The sequence below is a fragment of the Drosophila suzukii genome, chromosome 2L, assembly GCF_043229965.1.
Source record: "Drosophila suzukii chromosome 2L, CBGP_Dsuzu_IsoJpt1.0, whole genome shotgun sequence".
In the NCBI taxonomy this organism is placed as follows: Eukaryota; Metazoa; Arthropoda; class Insecta; order Diptera; family Drosophilidae; genus Drosophila; species Drosophila suzukii.
The window spans coordinates 332,132-348,269 of record NC_092080.1 but is presented as its reverse complement, the minus strand read 5'-3'; the positions used below and the strand labels follow the sequence as shown (position 1 = coordinate 348,269).

The 16,138-nt window shown below is 41.4% G+C and overlaps 3 protein-coding genes across 4 annotated transcripts in view; 2 read left to right on the top strand and 1 right to left on the bottom strand.

Moving 5' to 3' along the window:
- Dus1 (Dihydrouridine synthase 1) overlaps window positions 1-13,130 on the top strand; it is a 28,736-nt gene extending 15,606 nt beyond the window's left edge. Inside the window, exons 2-5 of one of the 2 annotated variants that reach the window (XM_017083495.4) lie at window positions 11,317-11,761; window positions 11,826-12,270; window positions 12,337-12,502; window positions 12,556-13,130. In XM_017083495.4, the coding sequence (XP_016938984.2) occupies window positions 11,335-11,761; window positions 11,826-12,270; window positions 12,337-12,502; window positions 12,556-13,038 (1,521 nt within the window). In that variant the 5' untranslated portion in view covers window positions 11,317-11,334 and the 3' untranslated portion in view covers window positions 13,039-13,130. Of the gene's footprint in view, window positions 1-11,316; window positions 11,762-11,825; window positions 12,271-12,336; window positions 12,503-12,552 lie in introns of both variants that reach the window. The other variant, XM_017083487.4, reaches the window with a different exon arrangement.
- Window positions 13,131-13,151: 21 nt separating this feature from the next.
- Window positions 13,152-14,069, bottom strand: LOC108016762 (uncharacterized). The gene is made up of 3 exons (XM_017083520.4): window positions 13,883-14,069; window positions 13,574-13,638; window positions 13,152-13,515 (listed from the first exon to the last, which is right to left on the bottom strand). The coding sequence occupies exons 1-3, from the start codon at window positions 13,983-13,985 to the stop codon at window positions 13,195-13,197; spliced, it is 489 nt and encodes a 162-aa protein (XP_016939009.2). The 5' UTR covers window positions 13,986-14,069; the 3' UTR covers window positions 13,152-13,194.
- A 300-nt stretch (window positions 14,070-14,369) lies between these two features.
- On the top strand, window positions 14,370-15,576 carry Rpp30 (ribonuclease P protein subunit Rpp30). Its single transcript, XM_017083507.4, has 5 exons — window positions 14,370-14,530; window positions 14,591-14,778; window positions 14,830-14,898; window positions 14,957-15,231; window positions 15,289-15,576. Exons 1-5 carry the CDS (start codon window positions 14,440-14,442, stop codon window positions 15,560-15,562), a joined length of 897 nt encoding a protein of 298 aa, XP_016938996.2. The 5' UTR covers window positions 14,370-14,439; the 3' UTR covers window positions 15,563-15,576.
- The last annotated feature ends 562 nt before the right edge of the window (window positions 15,577-16,138 follow it).

Here is a 16,138-nt window from a genome sequence, read left to right as displayed (position 1 = left end):
CGAAAGTATTAAAATTTCTTATATTGCTTTCTCTTTATTGTTTCAGCCGTTTCGGCATGTTTTTATTATTTATGCAAATACTTGCACGTAAATTAACAAAGTAAATTGTTGTTGGCATTTTATGTTTCCTGTTTGGCTTTTGTGTCATGTGTTTGCCTCGCCAAAACAAATCACACGCATGCCACACACGCTCCCCCTCGCACACCTACGCACTGGCACGCACACAGCGGCACACCTTACACCCTCACACCCACACACCCGCACACCCACACAGACGCAGAGCTTAGCGCGTTGGCAATAAAATGTCGGGGATTTATGGGTACGTGTCATTTGGCTTGTTTGTCTGCTCCTCACTTTGCAACAGATAAACACAAGGAGTGTGTATCTGTGAGTGCCCAAGGATCTTTCACTGTGGGAGTATCTAAGTGCTCTCCTGCGTGTGTGTGCCTACAGCAGCGGTAAAAATAGTAGTTTACTACTAAGTATAAAATAAAGAAAAAAATAATATTTAGGCATCAAGAAAAATTAAAAAAATTCTGTGTTTCCCTTGATTTTTTCTATTTTATTTTGAAATAGTAAACGTTTCTAAAAACGCATTTATTATCTTAATTAGTTTTTGCATAAAAATGTTTTATTACTTTTTATACTTGTGTTATTTTTATTTCCGTTTAAAAAAAACTGAATGAACTGTGCATTTATATAAATATTTACTTACTTAGCCAGGACTAGCAGGTAATTTGTTAAGCTCTGCCGTGCATATGCGTCTATGCAGCACTGTGGCAACACGTCAAACAAACCAATCCAGACGTCTATCCTCGAATAAGGGGCCAACTAATTGAGCAACGCCTGTTAAGTAGGCAACATTTTCTTTTCAGGAGCAATTACACACTTTAGTGGTGGGATAAAAAAGCAACAATTTATTTATTTCTTTTAAAATTTATAGTTTGGGCATTCATAAAAAGTTTCTTAGCCCAAAACTTTGATTCACCAAAAACTAATCGATTTTGTATATGAAATATAAATTAATTGACCACTTTTATATTGACTCACCTCTTACCTCTTTTGATTTTCCTAGGAAAGGTTTTCCTGCCCTTTTCTAGTTTCTTGCCACATTGCTCTGTTTGAAAGTCAATCAGCAGAATTCACGTTCAATTTGGCCATTTGGCCTCAGTTGGCTTCGTCACCGTCAACGTCATCGTCTGGGCATATACAAATATAATTAAGTGCACACGCAGACAGTCAAACACGGCTCTTGGCTCATCCGCATCCGCCATATAGAGTATATATCCACCCTATACTATGCATCCTGCAAGGCCAACAGGCAGCCCTTTATTATTGTCACTGCAGTTGAAACTACAGGCTCTTCCTCACCTACAGTCTCAGGCTCTAGTCCTCGTCTCAAGTTCCTTTACACAGAGAGGAAAGATATTCATCTTATGAGCTGTAATTATCAACCTAAAAGAGGAGAACAAGCGTATGGTTAGGGCAAATTTTGAAGAATACTTGAAATAGCATTAAAGCCTCCTCAACTTTTTATACGATATTGAAATACTATTTTATACACCAAGGATATGTTAATCTTTAATTACGAAGCACTGACTTGTTTACTTTATCGAAAAATATTTTTTCCTGTGTAAGCTGGATCGGAATCAAGGCTGACAGGCAACAAGCATCATTAGTCCTAATGAGCTGTGTGTAATAAAATTTCACAAAAGTGTGCAAACGACATTAGAGAACGGCCGGGTGCCTGGAAAAGAGTATACGCGAAAACGTAAGAACCCTCAATCCGAGGCATAGGCGCCCCAGAATTAATTAATAAACCAATTTGGAAAGGTTACAGGTGAGGATGGTAAATAAACGGAGGTGACCCCCCAAAGTTTGAGTGCAGGCAAACAGAGAGCCTCTTCTATGTATGTACATCCGAAGTGATGAGAGCTGCATTCATAACTTGGCCGCGTTTCAATTGTGTCTAGCTGGCGGGGAAACGCCCATCCGTAGACGCCAAATTGTCGCCACATCTCTTCAAGTTCCAGCTCCTCCCTCATTTGGGGCCAAAGCTACCATCATATTGTCCTTGAAATGGGCACAATGCGGGCTTGTTACGCGCTTCGGCCTTTTATTATGGTTTATTACGTCAGCAAATGGATTGTACACCCAGAACACTTGGCTCAAGAGCAGGAGCCTTGCACTTGGAATTATATTTGTATTGGATTTAAAAATGGGAACTCCTTTTTCCAGATAGAACAAAACAATGTGTATATAGTTTACAAGGATTAAATCGAGGCAGTCACTTATATTTCAATAACTATTTTTTGTTTTGTTATATATTTTTAATTCGGTATATCTATGGTTGTACCTTTAATTTTTCCCTGTGTTTGAATGTGGAGGAATGGAGGACGGGACCACCAGCTGGCCTGACTTTGACCCGCTTGCATAAGAAATGCCAGACCTAACTGGGTCCCCAAATGTGAAGGGCAGGCTGCTTGCATTTCATTAAGTGGCGACATCTAGCGGCGCTTTAAAAGTCCGCCCATTAACCCATTTTGTTTTCAGCTCGCAGTGGGAACAAAAAGTTTTTGGTTAAGTTGTCGAAGTTGGGAAATTACGTTCTTATTTATGATTAGCCAAGGACGTGTGCAAAAAATTACCTTTGAAAGCACATCCGAATTAATGGTTAAAAAACCAAGAGATCGATTTCCCAATTAATTGAATTTACATATCACTTACATTTATAATTGGGTGCCTGGCAAATAAAATTGAGTGTTTGCTTATTGATATTCTATCTGCAAAACTTTAATCACTTTTCATCAGCTGTATAGACGCACTCGAGGTCACTTGAATAGGTTAATCGCAAAGGCCGCCACGCCACTTTTGGCACAATATAAAACGGTCAATTCTGGGAACAATTTTCATTCCATTTTCCCTTTTTTTTGTGTTAGCCATGGTTATTTTGCCATTGTAGTGGACTGTTTTTGTGTGTGTTTTCACTTTTTTTTTGGTGTTTTGTGGTTGCACGCAAAGAGAGTTTTTATTTTTCAATTTGATTGCCATCACGCCATGGGGAGTCGCCAGTTGCATGTTAAATGGGGTGGGGTATTTTCCAGGGATTGTGGGGGCCGAGCGCTGAAGCCTGCGCTCAAATAGACCACAACTAACGGCGCCCCAACCCAGTTTTTTCGGACCCATTTACCACTCTTGACCACTTGGAATTTCATTGCACTTGGCGAGTGAGAGAAAAAGGAACGGCTTGAACGGATCGAAGTTGTTATGCCCTTATATGATATTATATGGAATCAGAAGCCATGGGATCAGAGCCCATGGGATCAGAACCCACTCATCAAAAGGCTTGCATAAAATGCTTTTTTGAGAACACATACAAGTCGGATAAAAAAAAATTAATGAACAGAATTTTAGGTAAGAGTATCTATTAAACACCCTCTGTAAGAGTGTGAAAGCTTTGCAATTACTTTGCAGTTGCTGTTGAGTTACCCCCAATCCTTTGTTAACTTTTTTCTGCGTGCGTAATGCGAAGAAAACTCGTGGAAAACCCATGAGCGTGTGTGTGTGTGGGAATGAGGTCATATTTTGGAGCTGGCATCGCTATTTCGAGAGTGTCTGTCTCCTGACTGCTTTCCCGTTTTGGCTTTTCTTTTCGCTTGTCGCTTTACAAGTTCGACAGCGAAACAAATGTAAAGCAAGCCAAGCACTAAAACAGCGAAAATGGGGAAATGGAGAAGGACCCAGCAGCCGAACCCTGCGAGAAAACTCTGAAAAAATCTCAACCAACTGGGATACATTTATTAAAAAAGGTTAACTAAATAATTAGGTCAATTAAAATATTCAGTAAGTAATATAAAAGTTTTTAATAATTCAAAATTAATATAACTAATATGGTTTTAAAAAAATGCTAATCCTACCTCAAAAAGACTATTTTTTCTCCCAGTGTACGTAAATAGCGAGGAGCAGACTTACTTGTCTGAGTTTTAGATGGAGCCACGCGAAAACACAACCACAAGGAAGAATTAAAAGGAGAAGATGTCAAAGTTGAAATGGCAAGCTCAGCAGGTCACTCCCCTCCAATACCCCTGCCCCTTCTCCCCTTCCCGCCCACTTTGCAGCCATTTTTGTTGGTTGAAAGGATTTAACGCCTCGTTGAATGGCAAGCCAGTTAATTCACATTTTTTCGCATTACCAATTTTTTATCGAGCTTCCTCCGTCTGCAGTCTGGAGTGGCCTTCAGCATTCGATTGGGTTTTAGCATTGGGCGGCCTCAAGAAGGGGGCGTGGCAACTGGCAGAGTCTGCAGTTTTCCCATGGCTCCGGGCTAATATTTCAGCTTTGTCTCCCTTCCCAGAGATCGGAAAAGTTGATTTAAAGGTTCTCTAGACACTGATATAACAGTTTTAGATTGCTTTTACAAAATATACAATGTTTTCTTTCTCAAATAATGTTATTACTTCAAACTGTATCTCTTGAGTTAGGTTTAAATATAATGCCAATACAAAAATATTATTAATATTCTCCCATTATTAAAATATATATTTATGTACCTACTAATTTTTTTGTTTAAAAATTGCTTAGGTAGTCCCATCCATAACAACTGTTTCTCCTTCTTTGAAACCTTTTCCACCCCTTCCCAGGACTTACAGTTAGCGTGCCCTTTAAATTAATCCCTTGCATTTTTTATGGCGACTGACCAACGTGCTGCAAGGTTAACACTAAATGAATATATAACGCGGCCCCACTGCGAATAGGTGGCAAGCCCATTTTTGAAAATTGGAGTAGGAGGATCCCGGGCTGGGTAATTTCCACCGCCAGCGATGTGTAGCCTTTGGGGGCGTGGCCGAAGGCTGATGGGCTCCTATGCTCGAGTGCCCCATTGGTTCTGGCATTTCCAGTGAAAGCCGAGATTGCCTTGGCCATGCTCTCGGTCTTGGTCTTGGTCTTGGACCGCCTTAATTGGTGCGGAAATTATTAATTATCGTTCGCCCGGCACCGCAGAAATCGAAAGCTTTGAAAAGCTACTGCCAGTGTCGGCTGCAAGATTCCAATTCAATTACTCGCCGCCAACTCCGGCAGATGCGAAACAAAGTGCAGTTGTCTGCGGTCTTCGCAATTGCACATTTTGCATTTTGCACAGCCGTTTTTGGCCACCCTGCGGCTGACCATCGGTATCTGTGTGCTTGGCTGGGAATTATATAATTTACTCAGCTGGGAGTCCATTCAAAGTGGGGATAATGGGGATGAAATATTTTGATTGTTACTTTAAGAGTAGTTTGTCCAATACCACATTCAGTAACTTTAAGGGCTGTTATCAGAATCTCTAGACATTTCAATATTTTAAACTTAGGACTCAACAGAGCAATAAACTTTTGAAAACAACGTAATAAAAACGAGAAACTGTTTATATACCACTGAGGAAAACTAGACACCTTTAAAGTTTTAAAAATAATTTACTTAAAGTTCAAAGCAGGTACAACAAAGTTGTGAAAACTAATCTTTAAGTGGTTTTAAAAAAATTTAGTTTCTTCCAATACTGGTTCATAAATAAAATGATAAATTTATGGAAGACTCATTAGACTGTGTAGTAAATATAATTGCATAACGTAGACCACTAATTTAATGTGCCGAACTTTTGTGCAAATAAAAAAGCAGAGAACTGTAATTTTCGTTTCAACTTGTAAATCACTTTTTGTACAATCGGCCGACATGAACGGACTTGTTCATGTTGCATTCGGTTTTCTTGCCCCCCTCCGCTCTCGGAAAAGTTCTTAATTGCAAAATGCCCAGAGTCCCGGCTCCGCCTTTTCTTCCTGCCCCTCGTAATCCCCATGGACGTCTCATTTGGCAACTTGGCTGTAATTTGGGCATAATTATGACAAAGCCAACAGCTGGCGGCGCAACAGCAGCCACGCCCATCTTTTTTGAGGAGGGGGCTGCACTTTATTTTCGGTTCAGTTCTTATGCAATTTACGTTTGGAGGGGCGGAAAAGTTTCCTGGCCATTTAAACTTTAATTACTCGCAGACATTGGCTTCAAATGGCTCTGTGCATTGTCAGCGAAAAAAGTTCAGCAACAGGGAAAAGTAGGAAAAGTCCTGGCAAACGAAGAAGCAGAAGAAACCCCAGAAAGTCTAGATGGAAATCTGAATCCGAATCTGCCTTCGCCATTGATAAAATTGCATGCCATTTCCGGTCAGTAAACTTTCAATGTGGAAACTTTTCCTGCCTTTGTTTGTGTGCGAGTGGCTGCAAAGTAAATTTCCAATCGGGCCAAGTTACGCAAGTTATTGTGCAAGCTGCCAAGGGTTACCTTGTTTTCGGGTGTGCAAAGATGCAGGTGCGATCCGTATCCATAAGGTTGGTTAGGGAAATATACTATACTCAGACAAAATTGGGAATGTTAAATAGATTCTTAATTCTAGTTAAATAACAAAATATCTTATTATTTAAAAGAGTCTTAAAAGTTTTTAGTATCTTACAACAAGCCTAATTTATTATAAGATGTTGATATGTTTTAATGTAATGGGTAATGGTATGATAGGTCTTTAATGCCTCTTTAAATTTTAAATTTTTTTACTGAACTTCCACAATTGGGTTTTTAATTTCTCACAACCAATAAAGATACTGATATTGTCATTTGGATGCAATCATAAAATTTGTAACTTCAATAGTCATGATATAATGGATCTTCAAAGCCTTATAACCGCACATCGCACTGCACTTACTTTAAGCCATTTAATTTTGTGTGCTCCCCTGTGCAATGCGATACGATCCAAAAACGCAAGTGGAAAATTTCGATAAGCTGCTGGAAAGAAGAAGGGCTCAAACTTTAAAGTTTTGAGTTGCATGCACAACTTGAATAACTCAATTAGAGCGCCATTGTTAAATGTTGTGGTAGTTGTTGCAGTTGTGCTGTTTGGCTTTACTCGTAATTGTTGCTTTTGCTGGTGTGCATTGACTTAGAGCGCAATTTTCACGCTTCTTTGACTGGGCCAAGCCCAAAAACGAAAGCGAAAAGCGGCGGGAAAAGTGAGTACGGGCAGATAGAGAAGATATTAAAGAAAACCCGATGGAGGTGGTCGAAGCAAATTAATTGGACCAAGCGCAAACAAACAGCAGACGTTGCGATTGCGATTGCAGCTGCAATAAAAGTGAAATTGAAAAGTCTATTAAGGAATTAAATAGGTTCTCCGAATGAAAATGCAGTTTTTGTTGAAGTATATTAAACCGTTTTTAGGATGCTAACAGAAAGATCTAGTTAGTTAAAACCAGTTTAACTACTTAATTTTAAAAGGACTTTTTAAGTAAAAGCAATTAAATAGTTCACAAAGTATAAAACGGAATTACTATGTTATTAGGTTGCTCACAAGTGGACGACATAAATCAACATCCGTTTACCTTGTTTTGAAACGACATATTTGTATAGAGGTAATTGCTATTTAACAAAGTATATTTAAAAAGTCCCTAATAAGTGCCTGAAATTAGACCCCTTTCCGCACCCTTTTCCCCCTTTCCTTTGGATTTTTGTTTTTCTCCCATGCGGGTTTTTCTGTCAACAGCTCAATGTAAATTTGTTTGGCTTTGCCCAGCTGTGCGTGGCTTTTCCGCAGTCGCTCGGCCGCTCCCAGTCGCCGCTAATGCGTCGCTAATTAGCATTAGTTGGCTGCGAAAATGCGTGGGTGCCTTGGGAAATTCACCCCCTTTGTGGCTGCTAAAAAATGAGCCACAATATTTGACTGCATTGCGGACATTTGTCAACCCGTTTGCAGCATGAGTAATGTTTTTGGCTACCACCTGGGAAATTTTCAAATCAATTATGTCCTTGAGTTCAGTAGCTCAATAAAAAAGTAGGTCTTAAATGTGGAGTGTAACCGCCGTTGAATAGTTTGAAAAAATCCTTTCTGCGAATAAACTATTTTGTTGCACACATGGAAAATTTCAAAAAATGTAACATAAAATTTGGTTCAAAATTAGACCCTCGTTTAAAAAATTGAACTAAGAATGTTAAAAAATTCAACCACAAAATCATAGAGGTATTCCACGTCCAAATCGGAATATAAAAATTGAAGTTATGGAATTTAAAGTGGAGTTTTGGATTCCAATTTTGATAGTCATGGGAACTACGGGAAATTCCAACATGAAAATGGGTTAAAAACTTGACCCTCGTCTCGAAGAAAAACTTGAATGCAGAACGTTAGAAAATTCAACCACCAACTCATAGAGGTATCCCACGTCCAAATCGGAATCCAAAATATGAAGTTATGGAATTTAGAAGTGGAGTTTTGGGTTCCAATTTTGACAGTCATGGGAACTACGGAAAATTCCAACATGAAAATGGGTTAAAAACTTGACCCTCGTTTCGAAGAAAAACTTGAATGCAGAACGTAAGAGAATTCAACCACGAACTCATAGAGGTATCCCACGTCTAAATCGGAATCCAAAAACTGAAGTTATGGAATCTAGAAGTGGAGTTTTGGCTTCCAATTTTGATAGTCATGGGAACTACGGAAAATTCCAACATGAAAATGGGTTAAAAACTTGACCCTCGTCTCGAAGAAAAACTTGAATGCAGAACGTAAGAGAATTCAACCACGAACTCATAGAGGTATCCCACGTCTAAATCGGAATCCAAAAACTGAAGTTATGGAATTTTAAGGGGAGTTTTGGATTCCAATTTTGATAGTCATGGGAACTACGGGAAATTCCAACATGAAAATGGGTTAAAAACTTGACCCTCGTCTCGAAGAAAAACTTGAATGCAGAACGTAGGAGAATTCAACCACGAACACATAGAGGTATTCCACGTCTAAATCGAAATCCAAAAACTGAAGTTATGGAATTTAGAAGTGGAGTTTTGGGTTCCAATTTTGATAGTCATGGGAACTACGGAAAATTCCAACATGAAAATGGGTTAAAAACTTGACCGTCGTCTCGAAGAAAAACCTGAATGCAGAACGTAAGAGAATTCAACCACGAACTCATAGAGGTATCCCACGTCTAAATCGGAATCCAAAAACTGAAGTTATGGAATTTAGAAGTGGAGTTTTGGGTTCCAATTTTGATAGTCATGGGAACTACGGAAATTTCCAACATGAAAATGGGTTAAAAACTTGACCCTCGTCTCGAAGAAAAACTTGAATGCAGAACGTAAGAGAATTCAACCACGAACTCATAGAGGTACCCCACGTCTAAATCGGAATCCAAAAACTGAAGTTATGGAATTTAGAAGTGGAGTTTTGGGTTCCAATTTTGATAGTCATGGGAACTACGGAAAATTCCAACATGAAAATGGGTTAAAAACTTGACCCTCGTCTTGAAGAAAAACTTGAATGCAGGACGTAAGAGAATTCAACCACGAACTCATAGAGGTATCCCACGTTTAAATCGGAATCCAAAATCTGAAGTTATGGAATTTATAAGTGGAGTTTTGGGTTCCAATTTTGATAGTCATGGGAACTACGGAAAATTCCAACATGAAAATGGGTTAAAAACTTGACCCTCGTCTCGAAGAAAAACTTGAATGCAGAACGTAAGAGAATTCAACCACGAACTCATAGAGGTATCCCACGTCTAAATCGGAATCCAAAAACTGAAGTTATGGAATTTAGAAGTGGAGTTTTGGGTTCCAATTTTGATAGTCATGGGAACTACGGAAAATTCCAACATGAAAATGGGTTAAAAACTTGACCCTCGTCTCGAAGAAAAACTTGAATGCAGAACGTAAGAGAATTCAACCACGAACACATAGAGGTATTCCACGTCTAAATCGGAATCCAAAAACTGAAGTTATGGAATTTAGAAGTGGAGTTTTGGGTTCCAATTTTGATAGTCATGGGAACTACGGAAAATTCCAACATGAAAATGGGTTAAAAACTTGACCCTCGTCTCGAAGAAAAACTTGAATGCAGAACGTAAGAGAATTCAACCACGAACTCATAGAGGTATCCCACGTCTAAATCGGAATCCAAAAACTGAAGTTATGGAATTTAGAAGTGGAGTTTTGGGTTCCAATTTTGATAGTCATGGGAACTACGGAAAATTCCAACATGAAAATGGGTTAAAAACTTGACCCTCGTCTTGAAGAAAAACTTGAATGCAGGACGTAAGAGAATTCAACCACGAACTCATAGAGGTATCCCACGTTTAAATCGGAATCCAAAATCTGAAGTTATGGAATTTATAAGTGGAGTTTTGGGTTCCAATTTTGATAGTCATGGGAACTACGGAAAATTCCAACATGAAAATGGGTTAAAAACTTGACCCTCGTCTCGAAGAAAAACTTGAATGCAGAACGTAAGAGAATTCAACCACGAACTCATAGAGGTATCCCACGTCTAAATCGGAATCCAAAAACTGAAGTTATGGAATTTAGAAGTGGAGTTTTGGGTTCCAATTTTGATAGTCATGGGAACTACGGAAATTTCCAACATGAAAATGGGTTAAAAACTTGACCCTCGTCTCGAAGAAAAACTTGAATGCAGAACGTAAGAGAATTCAACCACGAACTCATAGAGGTATCCCACGTCTAAATCGGAATCCAAAAACTGAAGTTATGGAATTTAGAAGTGGAGTTTTGGGTTCCAATTTTGATAGTCATGGGAACTACGGAAAATTCCAACATGAAAATGGGCTAAAAACTTGACCCTCGTCTCGAAGAAAAACTTGAATGCAGAACGTAAGAGAATTCAACCACGAACTCATAGAGGTATCCCACGTTTAAATCGGAATCCAAAATCTGAAGTTATGGAATTTAGAAGTGGAGTTTTGGGTTCCAATTTTGACAGTCATGGGAACTACGGAAAATTCCAACATGAAAATGGGTTAAAAACTTGAGCCTCGTCTCGAAGAAAAACTTGAATGCAGAACGTAAGAGAATTCAACCACGAACTCATAGAGGTATCCCACGTCTAAATCGGAATCCAAAAACTGAAGTTATGGAATCTAGAAGTGGAGTTTTGGCTTCCAATTTTGATAGTCATGGGAACTACGGAAAATTCCAACATGAAAATGGGTTAAAAACTTGACCCTCGTTTCGAAGAAAAACTTGTATGCAGAACGTTAGAGAATTCAACCACGAACACATATAGGTATTCCACGTCCAAATCGGAATCCAAAAACTGAAGTTATGGAATTTAGAAGAGGAGCTTTGGGCTCCAATTTTGAAAGACATGGGAACAACGGAAAATTCCAACATGAAAACCGCTTAAAAATGTGAAGAAACGTAGAATGTTAGAGAATCCAACCACATACTTATAAAATGACCTGCACAACGTTCCGATTATTTCGTAATATCAATTCCCTCTTCTTATTTCAGTTTACAAGTAAATTGGCCATGGTGAACGATGAGGTTGGCGAAGTCAATAAAAATCGAAGCAAGCTCACCGGCTACGAGTTCTACCGCTCAGCCCTGGGATCCCCGCGCTATGTCGTGGCACCCATGGTGGACCAAAGCGAGCTGGCCTGGCGAATGTTGTGCCGGCGATATGGCGCCGAGCTGTGCTACTCGCCCATGTACCATGCGAACCTATTCGCCACAGATCCCAAGTATCGCAAGGACGCCCTGCAGACGTGCAGCGAGGACAGGCCACTGATCATCCAGTTCTGCGGCAACGATGCCCAACAGATTCTGGAGGCAGCCCTTCTGGCACAGGACCACTGCGATGCGGTGGACATCAATTTGGGCTGCCCCCAGGCCATCGCCAAGAGGGGTCACTACGGGTCCTTTCTGCAGGACGAGTGGGAACTGCTGACGGAGATTGGTGAGTGGGAAATCACATTCAATCATTTGATCTTATTCTAATGTTTATTCTTCCGCCATTTCAGTGAGCACATTGCATGCAAAGCTATCCGTACCTGTGACCTGCAAGATTCGTATCTTCGAGGAGCTCGAAAAGACCATCAGATATGCCAAAATGCTGGAGGCTGCCGGCTGTCAGCTCCTCACTGTCCACGGGAGAACCAGGGAACAGAAGGGTCCGCTAACCGGCGTGGCCGATTGGAACTACATTAAGGAGGTGCGGCAGAACATCAAGATCCCCATGATTGCCAATGGCAACATCCTGGGCCTGGAGGACGTCCATCGCTGTCTGGCAGAAACGGGAGTCGATGGTGTAATGAGCGCCGAGGGCAATCTACACAACCCGGCCCTCTTCCAGGGAGTGTCGCCGCCCGTTTGGCAGATGGCCAGTGAGTACTTGGAGCTGGTGCAGCTCCATCCCTGCCCGAGCTCCTACATTCGAGGGCATCTCTTCAAGCTCTTCCACCACATGTAAGCTTAAAGAGTTTCTCCGTTGAAAGCGAACTTTCTGAATCCTCTGACCTCTTCCCTTTTCAGTATGAATATCCGCCAGAATTCGGAGCTGCGGCAATACCTGGCCACTGCCAATCAGCTAGTGCAATTTCAAACTGTCGTTCAACAGGTGCAGGCCAAGTATGAACCCTTCCACAAGGGCGAGGTGCCCTACGAACTGGAGGAAATGGCTGCTGGGTCAGAGGAAGAGGTAAAGAGGTAAAAACGACCTTAAATAAATAATATAAATTACCTTTGCAGAAGCTTCCACTAGCGCCCTGGCTGTGCCAACCCTACATACGCGCCTCACCCGAATCCCACCGCCAGAAGATCGCCGAAAAGGTGCGCGAGGCCGAGGATCCCAATAGAGCCAAGCGGCAGTACTTTGACAATGCTGGTAACGAGATCTCCCGCAAGCGGATGAAAAAGCTGCGGAGGCGGCAGCGAAGACCCAACAAGACGGAGGCCCAGATCCACCAGCGGCACGAACGGCGGCTGGAATACTGCTCGGAATGCGCCAATCCCATGGGGTCCAAGTGCGAGTTCCAGCTGTGCCGCGTCTGCTGCAAAGACAGGTGCTACATCAACGATCGCGACTGTCCTGGCCACGGGATCCTCATCAAGTCACGCAGGGCCAAGGCCAAGCAGTTCGAGGAGCACAACGCAGGGGAGGAGAACCACGAGGTGTCCAAGAATCCGGACAGCGATCCGACGATAGCAGCTGTCGAAGCACAGGATCCGCTTTGACGATGACTTGACTTCGAGCCTTACGAAAACGCCACTCATGTTTTTGTTCCTATGATCGCTAATAAATGTAGATTTTTGTTTTAATACCTGAACATTTAAAAGGAAAATGATCATTTAAAATTTAATAACTACAGTTTATTTATGTTTTCTATTTGACTATGTCTTAATGTTAAGTTTTGCTTTTCTCTCCAACTTATCCAGCTCCAAGAGCTCTATGCGAAGTTTTCCTTCTCGAACTTCTTGGTTAAGCTTTATTCTTTTTTCCTCCATGACCATCTCATGCATTTCCTTCAACTGCAGCGTCTTTGTTCTGAGAAACTCCTGTTGCAGCAGGAACAGATTGAGTTTTTGCTCCTCTATTATTCCCTTGGGGGCTTCCTTCCCCCTTTCTGGCATCATTTTTTCGGACCAGCCAGAACTGGAGGTTGTTGGTTCCTCGGCAAGAGTGTCATCATGGAATGAGATCGAATCTCCAACCTATTCAGATAATAAAGGACTTTACAAAGCGATTCGGCTTAAAGAATAAATAACTTACGTCGTTATCATCATCATAGTTGCGGTCTCGAATGAAATCGCCGATTAATTCGGTTTTTATGTTACCTGCAATAAAGTTGAATTAAGAAATTAGAGCGTATTTGAAAGAGACTTGTATGTTTTAATAGAAAATCTTCAAGTGTATTTTTGAAGGGTATCGGTTATGAAGGGGTTGCTACATTTAAAAAAGTGGTTATCCTTTCAGTACTTAAAGATCATCGCCTTAAATTTTGTATCCTTGTTTTATCCTTTTATAATAACTTAGGGGAATTATTTATCATATTCAGAATATTTGATACCCCATACATACTAGTATCTATTTCCGTGCAGCTGTCCTCCACTGGCTGTTTCGCCTTTGGCTTTTCCTTCGAGGACTTTTCCGCTGTGGGCTTTTCCGAATCTGCATGGATCATGGAGACTATCAACTCCGTGACGGCGCCCTTTTTGGGCTCTTTAATGTTCTTTTCCCTCAGATCGGCCCTGCACTGGCGCTTCAGGGTGATGAACTTTTCCGGTCCTCAAGTAAAACCGCTCCTCAATGTCCCACCAAACCCGCTGCTTCCTTGACCACGTCCCGGCATCCGACTTTGGATCCTGGATCACGGCCTTCTCCTCCGCCACGAGCTCCAGGAGGACCATCTCGTCCTCGGGTGTGTAGTTCTTCCCCCGGAACTTCCGGTGCTTGATTTCCTCCATTCAAACTTAGGAATCCATCCGAATTGTTGTTGTTTTCTTTTTCGAATCAGCTGGCTGGTCAGGGTGACCATCCCCGATACGAATTACAGTTATCGAAAAACAGCGCGTGATATCGACATCACTAACGGTTGCACGCTTTGGGCCTCCTTCAAAATCAAAACAAACCCAGAAATGGAGCAAACACGGCCGTTTTACGACTTTAGCATCCCCTACAACAAGGACGACAAGGTAATGAGGGGCCTGCTCAACGAGCTAGTGGAATGTGAGTCAAAACTGTGGGTTTCCAAGGTGCGACCTTTCGTTTACAACAAACTCTCTTCAGTGGGCTACAAAACCATTGCCATCGACCAGAGTTTTGACCACAGCAAGAAGGAGGCCGGCAAAAGGGGATCCGAGATGTTTCCCGAGCCTTACAAGGTCGAGCATCTGCGCAAGGAGTTCCGGGACCAGCTGCGGATCCTGCAGAGAATCACCATTCTCTACGTGGATGTCAATGTGGCGCATGCGATGGTGAGTTGATAAAATGCGTTGAAAGCATCTATATTTTAAGATCCGTTCCAGGGTGTCTCCCTGAATCTGCGAAAGTTCAACATAATTGCCGGCCAACCCAAAACGGATGCCGCCTTGACTGTAAGTTGCAGAAGTACCTCTCGAAATCGAACTCGCTTTTCAATATAGCTATTTCAAGCACTGCTGCACCGCCTTCAACGGGGACTTGATTACCTTCGATCCTGTGGCTGGATCCCGGCTTTTGGTCAATCGAAAGGCCTACCAGGTGGCTGTGCGTCGGGGAATGTTCTTCGAGATTAAATACGCCCCGGCTATAGTCGACTCGAATAACAGGAAGGACATGATTAAGGTCGCCCAGAACTATTGCACCAAAGGAAAGTCAAAGAACATCATCTTCAGCAGCGGAGCGGCTCACGAATTTCAGCTGAGGGGCCCCTACGATGTGGCCAATCTGTGAGATATTATCCGTAACACCACTCAGTTCAATAATTATTTATTGTTCTATTTAAGGGCCTTTATTTTCGGATTGTCGGAGGACCAAGGGAAGAACGCAGTGGATAGGCATTGCCGGCAGCTCTTTCTGAAGGCTGAGTCCCGTCGTCTGGGCAAAACAATCATGTTTGTTAAGGGCAACGGACCCATTGTATTCTCGGATAGCTCGGAGGACGAAAAAAGCCAGGAAGACGATGAAATGGAGAGTCTGAAGACGGAAATCGGGGAAGAGGATGCATCTGAAGTTAAAGATGAAAATAAGCAAGCCAATAAAAGACTGAAAGTGGCGTAGCATCAAGTACTAAATGCTTAGATTGTAATGTTTCATTAAATTCAAACGAGTTTCGTTACGCCGTTTGAGGCACGTAAGGTTTGAGTCCAGTCTAAACCTACAAATACGTTATACTGGTTTGTGTCCATATGAGCTTGTTTCCAGCTGTGTTCATTAAACTGTATAACGGTTCATTAGCATAGTCATTTTTTAGTAGATCGCTAGAACGTTTAAAATAACATTTACGGATCTGAGAGACAAAAAACAAGCAAAAGCAACATTAGATGTCGTCTGTTTTTGGGTTTCTTCAGGGAGAAAGGAAAAAAACCTTTGAGCTTAGAAAGGATGGCAAACCGGTTCAGTGTCCCTTAAAATGTCCTGCCAATATAGTTTACAATGGCATGAATTATTTATTATAGGATTAAGTTATTTATAAGCTGTATTGAATTTTATCATGTTTTTCTTTTATTACTGCTATTTTAATGAACATAAAAATGCGGTCTTTTTTTATTGTTATAACTATATTTGCTAAAATATGAAAGTACGCAACACGAAAAAATAATTCAGCCGGAGCCGGATTGGGAACCTGGTTGTCGC